The following is a 25,765-nucleotide window of genomic DNA, read 5'->3' as shown; positions in this document are numbered from 1 at the left end:
AGAAGGTCTTTTGCTTGTGTAGGTGAACAAGTGACAGGGTATGCATGGACCTTGAGTAACGAGATTTCTGCTGAAGGCCAGCTACATACATCTCTTATTATAATACAAACATTTCAGAATACCCTTTGAGATAACTAATTAGGTGATCCTCCCTATCACTTCAAAGTATTTAGAGGTGAAGAAGGTGGTCATAAAATCTGACCAGCAGATAGGATCTAGCAGATAGGAAGTGATGAAACAAATACCTTTCTAAGTTTTAAGTTTTACATGATATTACCTGGCGGTTTTTTGTGCTAGCTGTTGACTTTAGTAGACAAGTTAGCATTTTTATGTAGACAGCTTTATGAATTAGACATAATAACCTAATTTAGGCATTATATGTAGATTTTTTTATTGCTGGTACAAAGTGTTTTAATGTTTATAGAACTGTAGCCCATTTTGCCATTTATAGGTCTTTTTTCCCCCTTGTGCCCATTCTGGGGCTTGAACTCAGGGCCTGGTGCTGTCCCTGAACTTCTTTTGTTCAAAGCTAGTGCTCTACCACTTGAGCCAAAGTGCCACTTCTAGCTTTTTCTGAATAGTCTATTGGAGATGGGAGTCTCATGGACTTTCTCTGCCTGGGCTGGCTTTGTATCACCATCCTCAGATCTAGCTTCCTGAGTAGCTAGAATTACAGGCATGACCCACCAGTGCCTGGCTCATTTATGAGTTTTAAGTTTACTCTTGATTTTAAAAAGAAAATGTCTGGATTTATTGGAGGTCTAGTATGTACCAGCATGCAACATTTATTCTTAGGTTGAATCAGAAAAAAAGAAAAATCACTTAGAAGTTAACACGTGGTATTTAGATGATGATACTTAATCTGTTACAATTATGATTTTTTTTTTTTTTTGGCAGTCGTGGTGCCTGAACTCTGGGCCTGGGCGCTGTCCCTCAGCTCTTCAGCTCAAGGCTAGCACTCTACCACTTGAGCCACAGCGCCACTTCTGGCTTTTTTCTTATGTGGTGCTGAGGAATCGAACCCAGGGCCTCGAGCATGCAAGGCAAGTGCTCTACCACTGAGCCACCTTCCCAGCCCCTGTTACAATTATGATTAACTGAAGATTTAGAATTTGTATACCAAGAAGAAAAACTCCAAAGTCAAGTTGATTTTAGATAAATTTAAATGTCTGTTTTGCAGGGTGATTATTTTAATCCAAAACTGAAAAATATCAGATGGATTTATTGGAATAGATTTGTCTTTACAGGTGACAAATGTCAGTTTTGTTCAGGTTTGTAGGACACAATCACATTACTTCCAGAAAACATGGCTTCTTCTCCCTCTGCCTTCCGTTTTTTTTGTACCCTTCAAGAAAAAAGACATTAAAGGGAAGACATACTCTGCAAAATCAAACCTCGACTTTAGTGCCTTTATCTTTAGGTTTTCTTGGAAATAGTCGCATGAAGAAAAGGAAGAGAAGGAAATAACTTCTTTGAAAGTTTTTATATTTTTCCAACATCATGTACCTTTGAAAAGATAAAATCTTAGAATTGTTTTGTATGTTTCTAGCTTTTTGTGTGGAAAACCTTGTCTCCCATTAGCCATCTCTTAAGTTCCAGGCTACTGTATGATAACTACATTCACATTCACAGTACAAATTCAGGAAAGTTCTATAGCAATAGGTTATACAGATGAATTTGGATTTCTGTGCAGATGCTAGCACCTAGTAAACACCTGGACCCATTCAGGACCCTAATAGAATTCTAGCCCTGGATACCCTTGGGATTTGTAATACTTGAAGATTTATGTTTGTATCCTTATGACTAGTGTTTTCCTTCCTTTAGGATTAAAAAAAAATTCATTAGCATAAATGGATTGTACAACGATTTCAGTGTGATATTTAAACATGCATATAATGTATTTTGTTTCAGTTCACTCTATGTAGGATGCTTTCAGATCTTGATGTGTGTTCCAAATACACTGTCACAGTAAGATAAGGACAATATCATGGAGAAGTTAGGCCATTTAGTTCATGAGGAAGTTTTTGTTCCTGATTCAAAATAATGAGTCCTAATCACTGACTTTTAAGTATTGGCTGAGACAGTATGGATTGTTCTTTGCTGTGGAATTCAAGTGTGTTATTTTTTTTTAAAATAAAGAATGTTTTGTTGCGCCATGTTTGCTCAATTGAAAGTTTCCTCATCTCGTGGTGAGACCCTTCTCTAATTCAATCTTTGTCTTTTGTCTTTGCTGCCTTGCAGGGTTGGTACAATAGGCTTCACTAGACTTAGCTGCAACTCAGAATTTCTCCTCCAGCACCTGAGTAAATGCTGATGGTCTTGTGGAGAGTGGATTAAGAGTACGAGCTAAGTTCTCAATCTCAATTAAGAAGCGGAGGAAAATTTAACTGTCTCCTTCAGAGTTTATCACAACCACCACCATCAAGACAGCAAACCAAAGGACAAAGACTTTGACCTGCTGTGTTTCTCTGTATAGTCCAGTTCACGTATGGTTTACAGACTTGGCTGGGGTGACTAATAAGTAAATAAAAAGTTGGACACGTCTGTCATTTGGACACTTTGATTCACAATTTACCAGAATGAGGGCTATACTGGAGCCAACAGACATTGCCATAGTGGCCCTGTATTTTATCCTGGTCCTGTGCATTGGTTTTTTTGCCATGTGGAAATCTAATAGAAGCACCGTGAGTGGATACTTCCTGGCGGGGCGCTCTATGACTTGGGTAGCAATTGGTGCCTCTCTGTTTGTGAGCAATATTGGGAGTGAGCACTTCATTGGGCTGGCAGGATCTGGAGCTGCAAGTGGATTTGCAGTGGGCGCATGGGAATTCAATGCCTTACTGCTTTTGCAACTTCTGGGATGGGTTTTCATCCCAATTTACATCCGATCAGGGGTATACACCATGCCTGAATACTTGTCCAAGCGATTTGGTGGCCATAGGATTCAGGTCTATTTTGCCGCCTTGTCTCTGATTCTCTATGTCTTCACCAAGCTGTCAGTGGATCTGTATTCGGGTGCCCTCTTTATCCAGGAGTCTTTAGGTTGGAACCTTTATGTGTCTGTCATCCTGCTCATTGGCATGACGGCTTTGCTAACTGTCACTGGAGGCCTGGTTGCAGTGATCTACACAGACACTCTGCAGGCTCTGCTCATGATCATTGGGGCGCTCACTCTTATGATTATTAGCATGATGGAGATTGGTGGATTTGAGGAAGTTAAGAGAAGGTACATGTTGGCCTCGCCCAATGTTACCTCCATTCTGTTGACCTACAACCTTTCCAATACAAATTCTTGTAATGTCTACCCCAAGAAAGAAGCCCTAAAAATGTTGCGGGCTCCAACAGATGAAGATGTTCCGTGGCCTGGATTCATTCTTGGGCAGACCCCAGCCTCTGTGTGGTACTGGTGTGCTGACCAGGTCATCGTGCAGAGGGTCCTAGCAGCCAAAAACATTGCTCATGCCAAAGGCTCTACCCTCATGGCTGGCTTCTTGAAGCTTCTGCCAATGTTTATCATAGTTGTTCCAGGAATGATTTCCAGGATACTGTTTGTTGATGACATAGCTTGCATCAACCCAGAGCACTGCATGCAAGTGTGTGGAAGCAGAGCTGGGTGTTCCAATATTGCTTACCCACGTCTGGTGATGAAGCTGGTTCCTGTAGGCCTTCGTGGCCTGATGATGGCAGTGATGATTGCAGCTCTGATGAGTGACTTGGATTCAATCTTTAACAGTGCCAGTACCATATTCACCCTTGATGTGTACAAACTCATCCGCAAGAGTGCAAGCTCCCGGGAGCTAATGATTGTGGGCAGGATATTTGTGGCCTTTATGGTGGTGATCAGCATAGCATGGGTGCCAATCATTGTGGAAATGCAAGGAGGTCAGATGTACCTTTATATTCAGGAGGTGGCAGATTATCTGACACCTCCAGTGGCGGCCCTGTTCCTTCTGGCAATTTTTTGGAAGCGCTGCAATGAGCAAGGAGCTTTCTATGGTGGAATGGCTGGCTTTGTTTTTGGAGCTGTCCGGTTGATTTTGGCCTTTACCTACCGTGCCCCAGAGTGTGACCAACCTGATAACAGGCCTAGCTTCATCAAAGATATCCATTATATGTATGTGGCAACAGCATTGTTTTGGATCACAGGACTCATTACTGTAATCGTTAGTCTTCTCACACCACCTCCCACAAAGGATCAGATTCGCACCACCACTTTTTGGTCTAAGAAGAGCCTCGTGACGAAGGAAAGTTGTTCTCAGAAAGATGAACCGTACGAAATGCAAGAGAAGAGTATTCTGCGATGCAACGAGAACAGCGAGGCCATCAACCATGTCATTCCCAATGGGAAATCTGAAGATAGCATTAAGGGCCTTCAGCCTGAAGATGTTAATCTGTTGGTGACCTGTAGAGAGGAGGCTAACCCAATGGCTTCCTTGGGTCCTTCAGAGGCAGAAACACCAGTAGATGCATATTCCAATGGGCAAGCGGCTCTCATGGGTGAGAAGGAGAGAAAGAAAGAAACGGATGATAGAGGCCAGTACTGGAAGTTCATAGACTGGTTTTGTGGCTTTAAAAGTAAGAGCCTCAGCAAGAGGAGTCTCAGAGACCTGATGGACGAGGAGGCTGTTTGTTTACAAATGTTAGAAGAGACTCCACAAGTTAAAGTAATACTGAATATTGGACTTTTTGCTGTGTGTTCGCTTGGAATTTTCATGTTTGTTTATTTCTCCTTATGAACTTAAGGATACGATGAGACACTTAACTTAAAATACTGGTCTTTGGGGGAAAAATTATGTAACTGTCGCATCTCTCTCAGGCATTGTTTACGCAGTAGGTTTTAGCCAAACTTTACTTAGCAGAACGCCATCTATTTGTAAGACTTTATTTTCCTAGAGATGGATGAAAGTAGATCCTCAAATTAAGTGGCGCAGAACAGACTTAATTGTGCAAAAATGTGGTTTTAAAGCATTACATACCAAAGTAAGGAGGTCACTTAGAGCAGAATACATATCAAAGGTATTTTAAGAAAATATATATCAGGACTGCCAATTCTTGGTAGACTTTATGCTGAAGATTGTTTATTTCTAATTTGTTTTGTTTTGTTTCTGTAGTCCATATTACCTTTTAAAGAAACCTGAATTTTTAGAATACTCTGTAATGCGTTACATACTGAAAATATAATGTCCTTGAGTGGTCCTTCTTTTAGGGCAGGTTAGGTTTGCCAGGTTTGTTTTGTTAGTGTGAGTCTGTGGATGCTGACTGCCAAGAAAAGGAAGGAATGTTTCCTGTTTGTATTTTAGTATCACTTGTATGTAGAGTGTTGTGGGGGAGAACTTTATTCCAGCTATTCCCCCTCTGTTTGTTTCTATTTTCATGGAGGTTTAAGTGAAACATACTCAAATGACCACCAAGTGTGTCTATAAAGTTTTGTCTAAATTGTGTTGTTAAATAATTATGGGGGATAGTAGAAGGGCCATTACTTATGAGTCCCACGTTTATTGACCAAATTAAGGTTTCTTTTCAATATAGTTTGGGAATAAGCAGTTCCTAAGCAGTGTTTGACTTAGGCTAAAATGATTAATCATGCTCTGCCAATTTTCTAGCTTTTTCTTGTAGTTTGATGACATTTTTATTAGTCAAAGTTTCCTTCCCAAGTGGATCGATTCGGGATATATATAGTCCATTATCTTGAAAAAGTGGCGCTGCTTTTGTGTGCTCAGTTACCCAGGTTAGTGAAGCTCTCGATATATGGAGAATGAGATTTCAAGAGGGAAACCTCAACTTTGAGATCAGAATGCATTTTTCTTCCCCAGTTCTTATCCCCCCCCCAAATTGCCATTTGTTGTTATAGTCATGTAGAGCATGAGGATGTTTCAGTGAGAATAGGCTTTCTGTTACAGAAAACTCAGAGAGCTGACTTGCTATTGGTAGATTAGCAGTATAATCTTTCTGTAGGATGGATAGCATGTTGGAAAGGTGCCATGAACAAGAATTGTGTCTATAGAGGATGTTATAGGACTTGTGTAGATAGGGTACTCTTGTCTAGACATGAGTTGATACCAGTTGCAACATTTGTGGGTAGGGATCTTTATTGAGGAGGGGTACAAAGGATGTTAAGGAAAGGCTTTGTGAGTGATGTAGTTTTGTGTCCTCAACACTGCCCTTTGTCCTCCAGGAAACATGAAAAAAACTAATTGTGTATCTACTTTCTTTGTCTTTAAACTGATACTTTTTAAATTGCATGATTTTACTAAGCCTTGTATTCTTTAGGGAAAATTACTTTTATAGGTAATTTTGTAGATTTTGAATCAAAACTCAGTCCTGATGACTAAATTTTTTGTAATGTATACACTAGTTTGCTTATGGTGGACTTGATTAGTCTAAAGTTGATTTTAGAAATAATCAGGTAGTATAATGTCTTCCTATCTTCAGGAGGCTTTTCTGATGGATTGAGTCTATAGATGAAAAAGTAATTCATGTATGATTAGCATGTATTTCTGAAGAGCTTAGAGTGCCTTGTATAATTTTTGTTCTCAATTTTATCCTTGAGATTTATAACATGGGGCCAAGTAAATAGGGACCATTCTTGTCTTGTATGGAGAGTGAGGCTGTGACACGTTCAAGGCTACTAAACCTATTTGGGAAGAACAGAAACCAAGTCTCCAAGTCTAGACTCAGAATTTTGTCCAGATGTGTCTCGACAAATAGTTTGTGCTATTTTTTCCTCTTTTGATATAACCTTTTCATGTTTTGGAAAGGGTCTTGCATTTTCCAGATTGGTGTTAAAGTACAGGAATTAACATTTCTTTGAACTCTGAACACATTTTTCACATAGCCCTGAGCATTGACACAGTGGCCAGGCAGCCTTATCTTTTCTCTCTATAACATAAGTGAATAGGAAAGTGTGTATGTGACTTTTTCTCCTTTATTTAATATTGAGTACTAATACTTTGGAGAATTAGGGTCCCTGTACCTTTTCTCTTTTGTGTCAGTAAGATACATAAAATATATCATCTTGTGTCTGTTGGTGTGTGTATAGCAGTAGGTCAAGGTTAGAGTACTAATGTGTGTAAATAAGGAATGACTATTAGCATGTCCATTAGAGTTGTTTATTCTTATTAGTGTAAACATCACTTTATTTATACTGAAGTCCATGAAGCTTTTTCCGTCTTATTGCTTCCCAGGAATAGATAATGTTCTTGAATCAGTATGTGAATTGCTGATGGCATCTTCCTTTGGGGAACTGATCTTTAGTCTGTTAGATGCAGTAAGTGTTCATAGGATGATACACTGACTTTCTTAAAGTAGCAAAATGTTCATTCTTTACACTTGAGTAAATGAATCCTAAAAGATGACATTGATGTCTATACAATGTGTGTACTTTTATGTTTGCTCAAACTAAGCTAAGGTATAATAGCTAAAAGTCAAAGTGAAAAGTATGAATGGCATTGATTGGTTAATGGGCGGTGGGGGGAGGGGCGTTGCAGTGGACAGGAGAAAAAAATACCATCTTTGCCAGCTGTGAATGATATCCTCCAGCGCCTAGATTTTTGTCTTCTCAGGTCAGGCAGTCTTCATCTCCTGATCTGAAGAGTTTAGTATACTGGATTGAAGAAAGATTTTTTTTTTTAAATGGTATGGGACCTTTGGATTCTCTGTTCATCTCAGAAGATTCTGACCTGTCATCCCAAGAGTGAACTATTGAAGCAGGTTCTCCCTCATCTGCCTTTTTTTTGAGGAGATGACTACTTGTTTTGTTTTTAGAAAAGCAAGTAATAGCAGTGGTGCTGTGTGTATCCTTTGATCCATACTCAGTAGATCTGATCTCCAGGGCTTCCTTTTCATTTACTTGGCTCAAAGGATCCATTGTGTTTTTTTGCACAGACTGGCCAGGGTCTCAAACCATAGCAGAAGAGATTGCCAGACCCATCCCTCTGTGAAACTTTCCATTTTAAGAATTGTGCAGGAGCGTTGTTATTCAGCTCTTTATCCCCAGACTAAGCAAAAGTTTACATTCCTAGAGCATCAAAAATTTGTGGATTTTTGCCAGGTACATGGTCTTCCTCTCTTTTGAGTATGATTTAATGTAGTCTATGAGTTACTCTTGTGGTTTTTCACACATAAAGCAGCTATAGTATTAGCCATTAAAGAATTAGGTCTGGGCTGGGTGCTAGTGGCTCATGCCTATAATCCTAGCTACTCAGGAGACTGAAATCTGAGGATTGCAGTGCCAGCCCAGTCTGTGAGACTCATCTCCAGTTAACCACCAGAAAACTGAAAGTGGCACTGTGGCTTCAAGTGGTAGAGCGCTAGCTTTGAGCAGAAAGCTTAATAAGGACAGCACCCAGGCCTTGAGTTCAAGCCCCAGGAGCAACCAAAAACAAACAAAAAATCATCATGGGTGTCTGGTGACATCTAGCCATGAAGAAGTCTAAACTCAAAAATTTTATCTTGGCCTCAGATTGATAAATTGAATACTAGGGAAAAAGATAGAGCCTGTTGAGCCCCTGGTTTAATGATAAATATTATAAAGTATGAATTAACACAGTAAAGGTTAAAGTGACTGGCACATGGTATCTATGACTTAGGAAGCATTTAGCCTGGGCAGGCGTTCCTATTGGCATCCATTTCTCTATGTATGTATGTTGGGAGGAGGGAGAGGGGACTTAACCATTTGAAAATATCTGGCTTTTATCTCCCTTACATGGCTCCCTAGTTCTTCATCTATTCCTTTAGTGCTTACCAAATTCTTGTTTTGCTCTTTGGTAAATTTAGTTCACTTTTCAGGCATAATGTCTTGGTATAGAGGTCTTAGATCTAAATAATGGCTTATTAAAATAGGGTTAAGTTTAGAGAGAAGGAATAATTTTCTCAAGTTTGTGTTAGATAATGATAAAAGCACTAACTAGTACAGTATTTTATTTTCAAGACTATTTCCACAAACTTAGGAAAGAGCAATAAAGAAAACTCAAGAGTCCCTTTGAAATGATGGTGTCAGAATATAGAGGCAGTCAGGTTTGTCTTAATGCCAGAATAAGTTTTTGCAGGAAAGATGGAACTAGTCTGTTGGTTTCGAAATTTTTTTGTACTAGTAGGGATGCAGATAGATTGGACACTGAGTAGAGGCATGGTTGACAAGCCCCTTTTCCGCATTATGTCCCTTTCGCTTAATTTGGTATGCTTTTGTTAGACTTCTCTGTTGGAATTCTGTACCTACTCAGCAACTTGGATTCCTAAAAGAGAATTTAGCTAAGATTCTAAGTAATTAACAGGCCTTGTCATTGTGTAGGCCCAAACCTTTATTTATTTAGTGCTGCAAATGTTTTTATTTAAATTTTTCTCTCTCCAGTTCTAGAAGTAAAACTTTACTACTGATTCATCTTTTTAAAAATGTTGTGAAATTGATGTCATTTATGTCTTTGTTTCTGTTTAAACTTCTTTAAAAGGTGGGGTTTAATTCCTTTGGGGGCCAGCATCCTGTTTTTCTAGTAATAAACCACCATAACTATTGGCATATAATCTTTTACTCAGAAATGAATGGAAAAGGTTTGATGTATCTATCCAGTAATGTCATGCACTTTACTCTTTAGGATACTATCATAGAATCTGCCACTGTTGACTTAAACCAAAAACCTTATTGTAGTAACTGATGTCTTTGGTAACTTGGATTCCCAGCATGACTGAAGAGAATCACTTTAGAATAAAGTTAGCAGACATGGTGGTGTCAGATTCTGACAGAAAGGCAGAGAAGAGCACTTATGTAATTGTTACTGGCCATAATGAAGCCATTCCCATTCCTTCCACATCCCTTCTGTACAGTTTACAGTTCAGTGAATTCCAGTTAGGTATCTACTGCAGTGATGTATTTCAACAGCACAAATTGATAGTAGATATCACAACTTAATTATATCTTGGTGAATTAATCCATTTCTCTTACTGCTGCTTAATAAAGAATTTAGTTTTTTTTTAAAAGACAAATTAGATTTTTCAATTTATCAATGTAGCCTAGGCTTTTGTAAGTGGAATGTTTATTAGTAACTCACTTTTTTGTTGTGATGGTTGTGAAATTGAGTTAGGCTTATTTCTGTCATTAAAATCCCAATTTGGCAAGGGCTGGTGTATGGTATTCCATAGTAGAATCCGTTTTTGGAATTGATGCATTGGATTAGTGCCTTCTTGTCGTCAGTATTGATATGCTAGTTTGCACCTTTTCCTTTCTTAGTAGGAACTTATAGGTTGTTACTCTTCTTAAATTGTATTATAACTAGTGATGGAAGTTAAAAGAAAATACAGATTTACATACTTTTATGTGTAGCCTTTAGGTTCATGAATTATTTACATTGCATCTTAATGTTATTTATTTTTCTTTACTTGCCTCTTTTATATCCATAATTAAAAATGTAAAGTTACTTATATAAATCGAATTATATTTTAATTCTATCATTTTCACTGTAGATTAGATTAGTATATCTTCAGACACATACATGACAACAGTTCATATACCATGAGAGAGAAAGCTAAAGTAAGGATCCATAGAAAGCACAAAATTATGTTCACATGTATTTCCTCACACAGAAAGCACAAGACTAAGAGCATTCTCAGTCACCCCATAAGTGCCATCATAATTCCCCCCAAGTATTTATCGGAATTGTTAGGAAGATCACAGTATTCATTTTAGATAATGAGGTGTCCTAGTTACAAATGAAGTTTAAGTGGTAAAGATTCAAAATACTCTTTTGAGTAAGTGTGTACTGGCTTATTGGTGGAAGGAAAATCCACAGTCAAAATACTGTGATCATGTTTGGGGACTGTTAGCAAAAATTGGGTCGATGGGCTCATTTGTACCTGAACTAAAGAAACAGGACAGACTTAGATTTTGGGTAGGTGGTAACCTTTAAGCTATGGAGCTATTGGAGTTATTTTAAAGTTTTTGTCTTGAGGAAATAATACTCAATAACAATATGAAAAATGGGGCAAAATTAAAATTTTAATAGGACAAATACTAGTTTTAATTTTTGTATAGGCTTGTGTATAAGATGAAATTACTGCAATTAATTTTAATAGAGGAGAATTTGATCAAAGTGTTCTAAATATCAAACTAATTCTGAGACAGATTTGCCAAATGCTTTTTACTGTGGCCTTTAGAGTCTGTAAGATTTTTTTAATCTATTCTGTTATCCTCCTTAAGACTAGATTAGTAGAAATCTGAATGAGCACAGAGTGGAAAATGTTTCTTCCCATCAGCATTGCCCTTAGCCTACCCTTCACTTTATGCACCTCTTGAACAGTCCTTGTTTACCAAGTGTGAACACATAGTTGTCTTGAATTTTGTTAGTATCAAGGTACAACTCAATGAGGAAAAAGTGATGACTGCCTTATGTACTTGCTCTCTATTTCGTGTATTTATCTTAGGGAATGATTTGGCAAATTGTATGATTGAATGAATGTGACAAATTTTAGAAGCGTTCATCTGGATACTTTGAGGGAAAAGTTTTCCTCCCTTTATGAACAGCTGGGCAGGTGTGTAGTTACACATGATTATTTTAGCACTTAAAGTCTTATGCTTAGTAGGTGGAGGCTGAAGGGAAAGAATGGGGGTGAACCTTGAGGAACATGTTTGGCTTTAGCAGTATGTGATAACACAAAGCAGTTAGAGCTTGTTAGTTCTGTATGTACATGATGTATTCTACCTTTAAATTTAAATAGATTGTAGCAACTTTATGAAAGAATGCTTTTGGATATTCCTTTGGCAGAAACATCCTTCATTTGTAATTCCATGGGAAATTGCTTTAAGTAGCCTAGGTGAAAGTAATGTAAATATGTATAATGAGAATTTTCTAATTTCACTGTGCGATCGCAGACTTTGGAATGGCAAACAGATCAACAAGTCTTTTGCTCATAGACTTTTCTGTGGGATTGTTAGATGCAAAAGCTTTATTATTTTTTTTCCAATAACATATAACATTATTGTCCAATAATGGTATGGAATCTTTTTTCTGCATTTCCTTGCCATTATTGGTTCAGTTTATAGGTTGCCAACAGTGTTCAGAAATAGAGCAAGGATTTACCCTTTCTTTGCTTTTTTTCTTTTCTTGGACATCTTGTTTGCTATGTCCAGACTTGTGTTGGCAATCCCCATATGAACTGTGCTTTTCAGTGCTTTTTTTTCTTTTTTGATAAGATGGATATCAAAAATAGTTGCTGTGCAAAAGTTAGTAGTATTCTTCAAGAAGAAAACCAATTCCTTTTCTAATAATATCCTGTGAAATTGCTTAACTCATTCCTTTATTTTTAAGCCAAATGTCAGCAGAATATTGCTGCTTTTATGTAGCAATTTTGATATGTAAGTATTTAATGCATTTTAAAAAGATGTCCACATTGAAAAAAATGTTTCCCCTGTGTCCTCCCTATTATACTAGTTCAGATTTTCTGTAAGAGACCAGTCAGCGTACTGGGTGTGTGCCTGTGTGTGTGTGTGTGTATGTGTGTATGTGTGTGTGTGTGTGTATTGTGTATATGTATCATTTTAGCTAGGTATTGTAGACTAAAATGTGATTATAAATGAAATTGATGAATGCTAATTTGTTATTAGTGGATTTTTTAAAATTGTAAAATGATGATCAATTTAGCCTCCATTGAGCACAGCTTTTTTTTTTTATTTCACTTAATTGGGTCCATGTCATTGTGAAATGTCATAGTTGCAAACAGAAAGTAGAATTTGGTATAAACCAAGTTACTTCTATCATGAAAGAAAAACAAATTGAACCTGTAGATTTAAAATTGTTAACTTCATGACAATGACAGTTCTAACTTGACTATGTTATTGTACACAATCTCATTTTTAAAATTGTTGAATGTATGATAATGGTTTAATGTGTTTTTAAGTGTTATTGTTTAAAAAATGAGAAAAATGAAGCAAATCTGCTAGAGAGCTGTCAGTTTTCATTACTGACTAAAATACACTGTCCTTTGTGTACTGTGTGTTATTTTGCCAGCTGCTGCATTTGCCTTCAGAAGTATTTGGAAACTTAAGATGAACTACATTTCTTGCAAAGTACATTCCTTTCTGTGGTATTTTGTCTTGTAACTGAAGTATAGTAATTATTTTATGGAAATGTTAGCACTTCTGTACCAACTTTGAATAAAATGAAAAATTTACCTTTCTGTGACTGAGTATTTTCAATATGAACATATTCCCTCAGATTTCCAGTGTCTTGTGTTTCAATTGAGGAAAATTTACCTCAATTTCTTTTTTTTTTCCCTAGCCCTTGTCTCCCCATTCACAATATAGACTAGGCACAGGTCTGGGCTGAGGTGTATATGGGGGTAGGTTTACTCTGCTTCCTCTTTCTATACAGTCAGTGTAAGAACACAGCCTGTGGTAAACACCCAGAGGCCTTGTACGTCAGTTTCTTATCATGTGGTTTCTGTTATGTCCCCACTTCTAACCTGTGAACATAGACTCACAGATACTGACTAAAAATTTTCCTTTGTAAAACATAGACTAGATGACAGAATTCTTAGTCCTTTTACTTAACGATAATCTCAATTTATAGGAATAGTAGAATTTAGGGATTAAATTCTTCCAAATCTATAGGGAGAACACATTGTCATGTTTGCTTTGTCATTTACATTTTTCTGAACCTCATGGGCATTTGCAGACATTATAACCCTCTTACCTCTTAAGCTTTTTTTTTGACTAGGAAAGTCACTCAGTCAATCAGAATCTGGAAGATAAAATAGTCTTGAGTCCAAACACTATTCACATGTTGCTGATTTCAGTACTGTTATTTTATCATGTTAAAATCCATCCAGAAGCATTTTTTTTTTTTTTGCATTTAACATTATATCTTGTTGCTCTTAATCTGACTGGTTGCTTGGCCTTTCTTTTATGTAGGTGTTTTGGAGGTAGGATGGTCATTTTGTGACTTCTTCCCCAGTTAGGATTTCTGTTGCTTTAAGATTAGCTTTAGGGGGCTGGGAAGGTGGCTCAGTGGTAGAGTGCTTGCCTTGCATGCCTGAGGCCCTGGGTTTGATTCCTCAGCACCACATAAGCAAAAAGAAGAAAGCCAAAGTGGTGCTGTGGCTCAAGTGGTAGAATGCTAGCCTTGAGCTAAAGAGCTGAGGGACAGCGCCCAGGCCCAGAGTTTAGGTCCCACGACTGGACCCCTCCCCCCCCCCCAAAAAAAAGATTAGCTTTAGACTGCATTTGGTATGGATACAGCATTAGTTATGTGTGTCTTCAAAGCTTCACCTTGGTGATGTGTTAACTGTTGTGGTGTGAAAGTGCTATTTTTCTATAAACTTTTTGATGGGGGGAGGGTGGGCATACTGAACTGAAATCCATTTTCCCCATTTGTGAGCATGAACTTCTGCATTTTTTTTTTTCTTGAACTCTGGGCCTGAGCTCTGTCCCTCAGCTCTTCAGCTCAAGGTGAGCACTCTACCACTTGAGCTACAGCACCACTTCCTTCTGCATTATTTTCTATAGTTGGTTATGTCTTTCTTTTGTTTAGCTAATGGGACCCTTTGGTGCTAGCTTCTGTGTTCTTTGGGGTCTTTTTTGTCTCTGGCTGATCTTACTGGTTTCTTTTGGTATTGTGATGTCATAGTTTTACCCCTTCTGTATGTATACAGAGCCACGAAGTTCACCTACCAACTCTTGCTCCAAACCAGCATTCCTTTTAGCATTCACTTATTCTGTTTCCCTTCTTCAACTGTGAGAAAGCTGATTAACACATTTTTTTGAACCCTACAACTCTAGAAATTAAAATTATTTTTTTATTACTGAAAATGTTTGGTTGAATTCTAGGTGGAAAAGCACTTTCTGAACATACTACAAAAATACTGGAAATTTAGAAGTATAAGACCAGACTTTTTAACTTCTAGTCTTTTGGTCCCAAAGTTTGATAATTATAAAGTTTGGTGAAAGTATTTCATTGTACTAGCCCTTTGAGGGCTCTTTGAAGTTGAGCTCAGTCTGAAGCAATGTTTCTATTTACTTCCTTTTGGAACCCCCTTTTTGTTTAGCTCTTGGACCTTTTGGCCTGGTATTATACTAGTTGAAAAGTTTTTTTATACTAGTTGATAAGAGTTTTTTCCCTTTCTGGAGGAATTTCTGAACTTTATCTTCCAACCGTTCTGTGGAAAGCAGTTTTTGAGCAATTTCTGTCAGGACGAATGAAGATCTCCATACCATGAATTTTTCTCCTCCCTCCCCCGCCAGGCTCTTGTTTCAAGCTGTCTCCTCCTGTCTGAAAACACTGGAGTTTATTCCTCTGACTCTAGGCACAATTTCTTTTAGTTCATGGTGGTCTTTTCATGTTAAAGACATTTCTTAGATGTGTGCTAATGGTTTGTGGTCTGCTTATATTTAATAAGATGAACTGAAAGTGCTCCAGAGTGTGTGTGGAGCATTCTCAACTTCATAGCTTGGCCTTAATGGCTTGATTTTAATTTTGTTTTGTTGATGGTGTACTGGATATTGAATTCAAGACATTATATTTGCTAGGTAAATAATCTATCACTTGAATGACACCTCCAGCCTTTTTTTCTATTGCTTATTTTTCCAAGTAGGGTTTCACTAATTTAGGCAGGCTTGGGCTGTCATCCTTCTACTTGTACTTCCCTAGGAGCTGGAATAACCAGTGTAGGCCACCATTGTTAAAATGGCGTCTTGAAAACTTCCTTTATTTCTAGGCTGGCTTTCAACTTCAGTCCTCTACCATTCTTTGCCCAGACTTGAGCCATTATGCCTGCATCATGGCCTTTTTTTGGGGGGGTTGGTTGTGGTGCTTGAACTCTGGGCCTGAGCTCTTCAGTTCCAGGCAAGTGCTCTACCAATTGAGCCACAGTGCCACTTCCAGTTTTCTGGTGGCTAATTGGAGATAAGAGCTCATGGACTTTCCTGCCCAGGGTGGCTTTGAGCTGTGATCCTCAGATCTCAGCCTCCTGAGTAGCTAGGATTACAGGTGTGAGCCACCGGTGCCCGGCCTTTTTTTTTTTTAAAGGCAAATTTTGCAGTAACTTTAGAATAGATGAGAGTTCCCCCCCCCAAAAAAAATTTCAAACTGAATGGTAGAGATGGGGATGTAGATCAGTGTACAACACTTTACTGACATCTGTGTCAGGTCCTCAATTTCATCCCTAGCACCACAAATGTGATAAAATGAAAAAACATGAAATCTGAAAGGTAAGAAACTGCCTTCCACTGTTCTGAGAACCAAGGGTGGAGGAGCACAGGAACTTGAGCAGTATTTATTCTTTATTCCCCTTGTGGTGTAGCACCCATGTAGAGCTGTGCATGTAGTACCCTACTCTAGGGATTTCCATGAAAAATTATACTTCAGAGAATAAACTTCCAAATATACAGCATAGGGTCCAACTGCCCATTTGGTTTGATTAATTACTACATATATTTGTTCCTAACTTAACCCTAGTTTCAGAGTGTCCAGAGCTGCCAATTCTCAGATATCTATACAATATGTATATCATTTATACAGTGTACATGGCTGATTCTTGGTTTTCCCCTTGTTGCTTTTTTTTCCTCCTGCAATTTTAATATTATTGTCTTCTTTTCTTCCACATTATTGCAGGGATGTAACTTTACAAAACTAAATCCTGTACCTTGTCTGTCAGAATATCACACATTATACATTCTGTCAATTTATACCATGTTAAAATGGAAAAAAGAACACATCTGCACAGTTGTCCTAGTATATTTCTAGTTGAATCTTCGAACGTGCCTGGAAATCTTGGTAACTGCTCAGTATAGTCTTTGAAGCCTGAAATTTCAGGCTTTTTGTCCATCTTTGCCCTTCTATCTCCACCCTTCCCTGAAAGAAAGTTTGACCAGAAACAAAGTTATGTTTTTAAATTTTACATCTTTATCAAGGAAGATTTTCATATTTTAAAGGGGCCTTAGAAGCTGTATAGTTGATTTTTTTAATACAATGCCTGAATCCCACCTATCAAAGCATTTTATGAAACTTTACATAGTCAGTACAACCACACAGATGTTGTTGAGTGGGTATCATTAGTTTTAGTAGGTTTAATTTCCTAGTCTAGTAATTGGTGAATACTAAATCATATACCTCTTTAGTTAATATAGTGTCATTTTCCTGTGGGCTCATTTTTGTCAACTTGCCAATCCATGACTTTTTCTGTTTAATGTCACCATGCTTAATGTAAATTGTGGGTTCTTATTTCTTTTTTTTTTTTTTTTGTCGGTCGTGGGGCTTGAACTCTGGGCCTGGGCGCTGTCCCTCAGCTCTTCAGCTCAAGGCGAGCGCTCTACCACTTGAGCTACAGTGCCACTTCTGAAATTGTGGGTTCTTTAACTGTCTTTAACATAACACTTGACTGCAGGGCCAGCAGCATTGCTGCAATTCACTCCTGATGGCGTGTATTTAGGTATTTTCTCTGAAGGGTACATCACATTCTTTGGCTTAACTACCTCAGTTCTACACATAAGGGTCATTTTTCTCTGAGGGAAATCACTGACAGCACACAGAAAAGGGGGGAAATAAAGACACAGACTAGGCTAGTCATCTGTGATTTGAGACTTGAAACAAAAAGCAAAATGTTGCCTTGTTCCACCTCACTTGTGAAGGTGTACAGTAGGTGACTTAATACACTCTGTGTATGCATGTCTGCAAATGATTGGGTGAGGGGGCAGCATGGATTTTAATGTGGGCAATACAGATTTGGGAAGTTAACAAATTTTAGCAAATCGACAAATCTGCAAGTAACAAGTCCACAAATAATGAATATCTACCTTTGCGTACTTGGGAAGCAAGCATATGTCATTACCATCCATAAGAAGTAGGACATCATCAGCACCTCTGTACCCAAGAGTACTTGTTGCACTCTCACTTAGGAGTTTTCTTGTTGATGGTATCTCTGCTTTTCATGCCCAAGTTCTTTCTCAAATAGTGCCTTTTCCCATCTGTATTTGAAAAAAGTATACTTAGAAGTTTCAGGTCTCATACGCTCCATTTTCTCTGGGATGTGGTCTTAGTTCATTTCTGTTATTAGAACAAACTGCCTGAATCAGTAAGCTTTTTTAGTAAGTTCATGGTTCTGGAGGCTGGGAACTCTTGAAAGTATGGTGCCAACCTCTGCGCATACACATGGCATGTGTGCGCCCACATGTGCATACCCCCCCACACCTGCCAACTCTTGAAGAAGGGCTTCCTATATTATGACAGTGGCTTCTGAGTCTTGCTTGAAGTCTCACTGTCACACCCTGTGGTAGATTTCCTTTACAGTCCTGTGTATTACAAAAAGATTTGCTGCCTTGGCTTCCAGAAGTTTCTATAGCTTTATAGAAGCTGGGTTTTGTTGAAGAAACATTCCCTGTATACTAGGAGTTGAACACTTGAGTTCTTTATTTCATTCTAAGGATTTTTCAAACTTTGGAGCTACCAAATATGTGTATTTGACTGTGCTTTTGTTTTTTGTATTTTATCTTGTTTATTCCTAATTTTTTACTTTGTATCTATTTTGGACTAACAGTGTACCTTAGCTTTACTATGTATCTCTGCCATTCAAAAAATACTTCCTCTTTGCAAAGAGGATATTATTTTTCTCATATTTTGTTACTCCATTTAATCTGTTCTTCCTTGCCAGTTGGACCAAATAGTTATTAGCAACTTTCATTTCTTTACTAATTGGCTACATACTCACCAAATAGTTATTGTCTATACGGTGAGTCATATTCTTTGCATCTCCAGCATCTTTTAGATGATAAGTAAGATTCAACCTTGAAAAGTTCTAGTTTAAGGGCTCATGCTACTCAGGGGGTTGAGAATTTAGGATCATGGGCCAAAGCCAGCCTTGACAGAATAGTTCATGAGATTTACCAGCAGCTACCCAGCAAAAATCTGGAAGGGAAGCTCTGGCTCAGGATAGAGTTGACAGTCTTGAGCAAAGGAGCTCAGGGATAGCTCCCAGATCCTGAGTTCAAGCCCAGGAGTGGTATAAATTATTCATCCTAAATAATCATACTTGCAAGGTGTAGAATGAGAGAGGTGCCCCCTGGGGTTTTAGAAGAAAGGCACATTTCTAGGTAGTAGCTGAACCTTGATGTTTATATTTCTGATTCTTTTGTTCTTGTTTGTTCTTTCTCTTTGCTACTCTTCAGTGTAGAGCAGCTGCTTAAGTAGCTTCCTCCCATCCCTTGAGTTTAAGCATACATCATGGCCCTAGTTGAAGGGCACAGTTCTGGTCTATTGTCCAGCACAGTGTGTAGATCTCCTATCAAAGCCCATGTTTCAGATTCTATAAATGTATTTTGCTTGTAAACTTCTCTTGACCCAATCATCTAATGATATTTTTGGCTAAACTTTGCACTGACATTTAGAAAATTCATAGCACCTAAATAGAACTTTCTTAGGAATCTTTAAATGCTTTCTTGATTTATACTTTCCTTGGCATCCCTGCCATTCCATTTCTGTCCTCCACTCTTGGAAGAGGCAAAAACAGTGAACTGATAGTGTGGGACTAGCAGTTAACAAAGCAGGCGAGTCAGTGTTGTCTACCCTATTCCTGCTCTTGCTATCCATTTACTTGCCATGCCATTTACTTGCTGTCATAGTAACCAGGCCTCCTGCCAATCATCCTGTTTCCATCTTTTATTCATCCCGTAAGTGCTTCTGGGAAGGGGATAGGGAGGAGAGAAATGGACCCAGGAAAGGATTGTGCACTTTATAGCACAAATAGCTATTTTTCCATTTCATTCATGGAAGATTCCAGAACTCCTGTGAGAAAGTGAACATTTCCCATCCTTAAATTAGAGTTAGGTAAGATTATTGGATAAAGCCCTTTGTAAAGTGCAGTTCTTATGACAGCGTAGACCTTACCTTCATTTGGGAGAACTTTAAGTATCTTGGCACCCAAGAGTTTTAGATTCCAAGGTCAATTGAATTAAAATACCTGAGGGAGACATTTAAACATCTTTATTTAAAATTTCTCATTTAACTCATGTGTGCTGAGGGGTGCCACGGTGACTGTCCTTTTCCTTTGACATCCCAAAAAGGTGCTTGGCTCCATGTAAATGAGTCCCCAGATTTGTCTTTAAATTATGTCTGAATGATACTCTTTGAGACTCCAGAAACAGTTCAGTTAATTAAGGACTTCACTGTTCTGCAGTTGAACTACACAGACTTGTTAGCTTAGTTATACAGGTACTAGACAGCTAGTAAATCTATTCAAGGTTGGATCTCATGAATCATGACTTACTTCCTTTATGGGCTAGTCATTTATAGCTACTCCCTTTTTTTTTTGGCAGTATTGGTGTTTGAACTAAGGACCTTAGGCTTGCTTGCTAGGGTAGTGCTCTGCCACTTAAGCTAGGTCTCTACTCCTGCTTTTTGTGGATTTTTTCCCTCCAGTACAGTCCTGCAGACCTTTTTGCCCAGATTGAGTCCTGATTCTGTAGATATGAGCCTCTTGAGTAGCTAGCATTAGAGGCATACATTAGTGCTACCTGGCTTATTTATAGCCTTCTGATGCTGGTGCACATATTGATGTGCACATATTGATGGTCTAGATGGCTTCAGGGGCCCCTGAGATGGGTAAGTGTAGTTTTTATTGAAAGGAGATACTTAATATAGTAATTACTACATAATAATGTTTCCATAGCAGCAGGTTACATAAGATCCTGATCTTAGAAGTTTATATCATATCATAACTATTGTTGCATAAGAATATTCTGTGATTTTGTACAAGAAATTTCACATATGATGCATTTCCTAGAATGTAGCCCCCATGCATCAATAAGTGATGCATGACTACATTGAGTTTACTTGAACTAGATGAATTCTAGGTCACTTTAAAATACAGTATTGCTCTTCATAGCACGTGGAGCTATGTGACCAGTGTGAGAGCATTGGTAGGTAATTTTGCTTCAACATTGCCAGTCATTAGCATAGCAGTAAGCATTGTTGTATATAAAAAGATTCATGTTCTTTAGGAGACAGGGAAATGTTTCTAGATTGTCCCAAGCACTGATAGAACTAAAAGAGAATGACATCAGGAACATCATCAAGGGTTCAGCAAGAAAGTGGAGTGTGAAAAAAAGTAGACTTTTGTCACAATGTATATGCAACATGAACGTTCATGTGAAACTTGTAGAAACAGAAGAGTGGAGAACACTGACCTTAGCAGGATAGCAGAAGAGGAATCTTCCATATGTTTCAGCAGTTTACTCAGGATTGTAGACCTCATTAGGGAATGAACTATTTATTACTAGACCTATTTCCTACTTCATTCATTGCTTGTGTCTTTCATCTTCAGCCCCCACCACCATGTGCTTTCCAAAATTGTTCCATTGACATATGTGGTCAGTTTGCCTTGGAGGCTATTACCAAGTGGGTGGAAGAAGCCTGTAAGAAGTATGTACAATTTCTCCTTAGAAAATTCTTATTAAATGGTTCAGAGATTGAGAATAAGCTTTCAATGAAAATTTCATTAAAATGAGAATTATACAAAAATTTCATTGAGTGGGCTGGGAAGGTGGCTCAGTGGTAGAGCGCTTGCCTTGCATGCCTGAGGCCCTGGGTTCGATTCTCAGCACCACATAAGCAAAAAGAAAAAACCGGGAGTGGCGCTGTGGCTCAAGTGGTAGAGCACTAGCCTTGAGCTGAAGAGCTGAGGGACAGCACCCAGGCCCAGAGTTCAGGCCCCACGACCGGACCCAAAAAAAAAAAAAATTCATTGAAAATGAAAGCTCTAGGAGGATCATTTCCTTTCTGTAACTATAGGCTTTATAGAAGTTGAACATTGTGGTTATTAAACAGAACTTACCACCCCCTTCACCAAACAATTTTACTTTTATGGATTTATGGGTCTCAACAAACAAGGAAATTGGCTTCTTGGCTTGAATAGATTTAGGGGGATGGGTGAGTTTTTTGTAGAATTAGTTCTGAGACCTTTGGTGAGTTTTAGGTAGTAGTAGTAGTAGTCATCTAATGGTGCCCTGTGTATTCTCTCTGATGACCATCCTATGAAGAATTCACTGCCTATACTTCAGACTCATGGTTTTACTTGGCATTTTAGGATGAGCAGGTCGAGGCCCTACCAGCTTCCACAATCTTCCACAGTAGTGAAGTAAATAGTAAATAGCGTAAGCTTTGGGGCTTTATGATCTTTATAGCAATTATGTACCTGTCTTTAAGCACAAACGTGCACATGTATGAGTTGACTGTTCTAGTAAAACGTTATTTGCAAAGTCAGCCCTGCTGCATGTGGTTCATAGGCCCTGGTTAGCTGGTCCCACCTTATTGTGAGGTAAAGAATATGAGATCTACTGGACAACCCTAGTATGCTAGAGATGGCTTTGCTCTTCCCTCAGTCTTTTTTTTCTTTTAAACCTGGCACCATTTTTTTTTTACTAGCTTCTCAGTCATCATCTGGTAATAAAACATTCTGAGTAACATTATTAAAAACAGCTCCCCTCAGTCTTTCTTCAAAACTTTTTTTTTTTTTTTTGGCCAGACCTGAGGTTTGAACTCAGGGCATGGGCACTGTCTTGGAGCTTCTTTTGCTCAAGGCTAGCATTCTCTATCACTTGAGCCACAATGCCACTTTCAGCTTTTTCTATTTATGAGGTACTGAGGAATCGAACTCAGGGCTTCATGAATGCTAGACAAGCACTCTACCACTAAGCCACATTCCCAGCCCTCTTCAAAACTTTTGAGTAATTTGAATTGACCATTTAAGCAGTCTCAAACTTATTCTTAACATACCAAAGTCAAACAAAATGTTTGATATTTTCCTAAGTTACATTCTTGTTAGGTAGCCCTGCCCGTGTGTGTGTGTGTGTGTGTGTGTGTGTGTGTGTGTGTGTGTGTGTGTGTGTGTACTGGTTTACTGGGCTTTGAACTCAGTGCCTGTGTTCTTGACTAGCTTTTTCTGCTCATGCTCTACCACTTGAGCCATGTCTCCAGTGCAGTATTTTTGCTGGTTAATTGGAGCTAAGCATCTCATGGCTTTTCTGCCCAGGCTGGTTTCAAACTATGACTCTTAGTTTTCCTGAATAGGTTCTTCCAAGAGCCACCTGAGTAGATGTGAACCACCACATCTACGAAGAAAGTTTTCTATTATTTCTCAAACTCTTACATCAGGAGAGGGCACCCCCTGTTTCATACTGTAAGCATTTCAATTAGAATTTCAACAACTCATTGAGATATATTCCTCTTTAATCAAGCAAAACTGAAATTAAAGTTCATGATTTAGGTAATTAATCATTATTGGTTAGTAATCAAAGTTACTTATTTTTTGAAACCTTACTCATTCTTTATTTGGATAGTCTATTTATTCACCGTGTTATAGGTTAATTGATGCGGTGCCTGCTCAAGAAACAGCATCTTTAATGAAATGAAGCATCATCAGGCTGTTCATAATGAGGTTTCTGCAGACATGTGGAAATGTCTTTCTGCAGTTACGAAATGTAACAAGAACTTAGTCTTCATGGGCTTAGAACTGTCTATGTCTGATACTATCGTAAGAAGTTACTTAACCATAGCTCCTTTTACTTAGTCTGAATAAGATATTTGACCCTGATTTTATTGTTTGCAGGAAAAGCCTATCTTATTAGAGGGTTGGCTAATTAGGTCAATAAATACAACATTTCAGTATTTTTTTTATGAAAGTAAAATTTTTCTCAGCTTGGGCTGGGAAGGTGGCTCAGTGGTAGAGCCTTGCCTTGCATGCATGAGGCCCTGGGTTCGATTCCTCAGTACCACATAAGCAAAAAGAAAAAAGCCGGAAGTGGCGCTGTGGCTCAAGTGGTAGAGCGCTAGCCTTGAGCTGAAGAGCTGAGGGACAGCACCCAGGCCCAAAGTTCAGGTCCCACGACCGGACCCAAAAAAAAAAATTTTTTTTTCTCAGCTTGAAGCACAGTTAGTACATTTCTGACATTTCAGTAATACTTGTCAGAAAAAAATTGCAAATATTGTTTGCTTTCCATAATGAACACTTCAAATTTGTTCTGCATTTGTCTGTCTCTCATTTGACAAGATAAGCCCGGGGAACATTGCTTTCTTCAGTTCTCTCTGCACTTCAGTGCAGTCGCTGCTGTGCCCCTCCAGGATAAGTGTGCCTTGTCTCCAGCCTCCCCTCTATGCCTCCTGGGCCTCCTCTTTTCTGCAGAGGGCTCTTCTGCTTACCAGAGACCTTATCATGGCGTATGTCAGACCCTAATTCCACATCTGTATACCTTCTCACTTGTTTCTGATGAAGTATGTAACCAATCTTAGGTCTATGGAAGTCAGGCATTAAATTGTCATTGTCATCATTGCTTTTTAAAATCCTTTTTAAAATACTTCTTGATTAGTCTGTTCTTCTTTAACTCCTGTCTTGCTCATGTGTTTTTTTTTTTTTTTTTGGGTCCGGTCATGGAGCCTGAACTCTGGGCCTGGGCGCTGTCCCTCAGCTCTTCAGCTCAAGGCTAGCGCTCTACCACTTGAGCCACAGCGCCACTTTTGGCTTTTTTCTTTTTGCTTATGTGGTGCTGAGGAATCGAACTCAGGGCCTCAGGCATGCAAGGCAAGCGCTCTACCACTGAGCCACCTTCCCAGCCCATTGCTCATGTGTTTTATGTCCATAAACACTTCTTTTAGACTTGTTTGCCCTCAGCTCCTTCTCTGCCTACACACCTTGGTCAACCTTTAGCTAACTGGTATGAGCCCCATCTTGTTAAATATTGTGCAGCCAGTTATCCGTTGTGGTCCTTTCTCTATATCTAATCTCAACCCAGCATTCTAGGGCTGTCTCTTAGGTTTTCATGACAAAGTTCCTTGTCCTGTTTACTACATACTTTAAATTTTTGTTTTTTGACTGCTAGTCCTCTTTGTCAACCCATCTCCTTGGGCTTCCTAAAGCTTCCATGCCAGTGACTACAAAGCTTGACACATGTCAACTTAAGGGGGGTGTTGGCATCTCAGACTCAGTGTGTTCTAAACCCAGTTCATCCTATGTTGCCTTTAACAAACATGTCCAGATTTCCTTCAGTTCCTGATGGCAGCCACCAGCCAGCCACCATGTTTAGATGCCATGTTTTACCTCATCTTGCCCTCATTGGTACATATTTTAAGATTTACTCTGTTAAGTATCTTTTTTTCCAGCATTTACTTTTTGTATAATAGGCACAAAGAAATACCCAAAAGGAAATTCCTAAACATTTAGAGCCTTAAAAAAAAATCTGAAGATGGTAGAATTTTATATTGTCTTTGTGGTGAGCTTTGGCTTGGCCTATCTCCTTGATGCTTCTTGTCCTGGTTGTGTCCTCCGTGCCACCCAGCTCTTGCTCGTGCGTTCAGACGTGCCTTTGCTCCTTCACCCGGAACCTGGTTCATTGGTTTGCCAGTTTCCAGTCTTTGTTTTTTGGGGGGCTCCTGCATATAACAAGCTTTCCTTAATGCTCCCATCTGAATGTCCTTCTTCCTTCCCTGAACCAGATCCCCGGGCCATACTTGTTTTGTCCTCTGCTTGTCTAATCATGTGTTTGTATGAAGTCCATTAGAGGATTGTAAACTTGGTGAGGGTAGAGACTGGGTTTACTTATTCTTACTCCTAGGTTATAATCTCCCAATTTTTTTGGGGGGGGAACAACTTCTTTTCTAACTGATGCTGTGGTTTGATCAAATGGTCATTAAAAATGTCCTGCCAACAGGACAGTGTTTGGGAATTGGAATTTTGAGTCATAAGATACAAGACTGTCTGGTTGGGACTGACAGCCTGGCTGAGATGCTCTGAAGAAGTC

At 38.7% G+C, this 25,765-nt stretch overlaps 2 protein-coding genes across 2 annotated transcripts in view; both read left to right on the top strand.

Moving 5' to 3' along the window:
- Positions 1 to 25,765, top strand: part of Mrps6 (mitochondrial ribosomal protein S6) — a 57,595-nt gene that overhangs the window by 18,869 nt on the left and 12,961 nt on the right. The gene's annotated exons all lie outside the window — the stretch shown is intronic.
- Positions 1,827 to 8,230, top strand: Slc5a3 (solute carrier family 5 (sodium/myo-inositol cotransporter), member 3). The gene has a single exon (XM_013027511.1). The coding sequence runs from the start codon at positions 2,580 to 2,582 to the stop codon at positions 4,734 to 4,736; it is 2,157 nt and encodes a 718-aa protein (XP_012882965.1). The 5' UTR covers positions 1,827 to 2,579; the 3' UTR covers positions 4,737 to 8,230.

This window comes from Dipodomys ordii, unplaced genomic scaffold (genome assembly GCF_000151885.1).
Source record: "Dipodomys ordii isolate 6190 unplaced genomic scaffold, Dord_2.0 Scaffold104, whole genome shotgun sequence".
In the NCBI taxonomy this organism is placed as follows: domain Eukaryota; kingdom Metazoa; phylum Chordata; class Mammalia; order Rodentia; family Heteromyidae; genus Dipodomys; species Dipodomys ordii.
The sequence above is the reverse complement of the archived record's forward strand: the minus strand, read 5'-3'. Positions and strand labels throughout refer to the sequence as shown.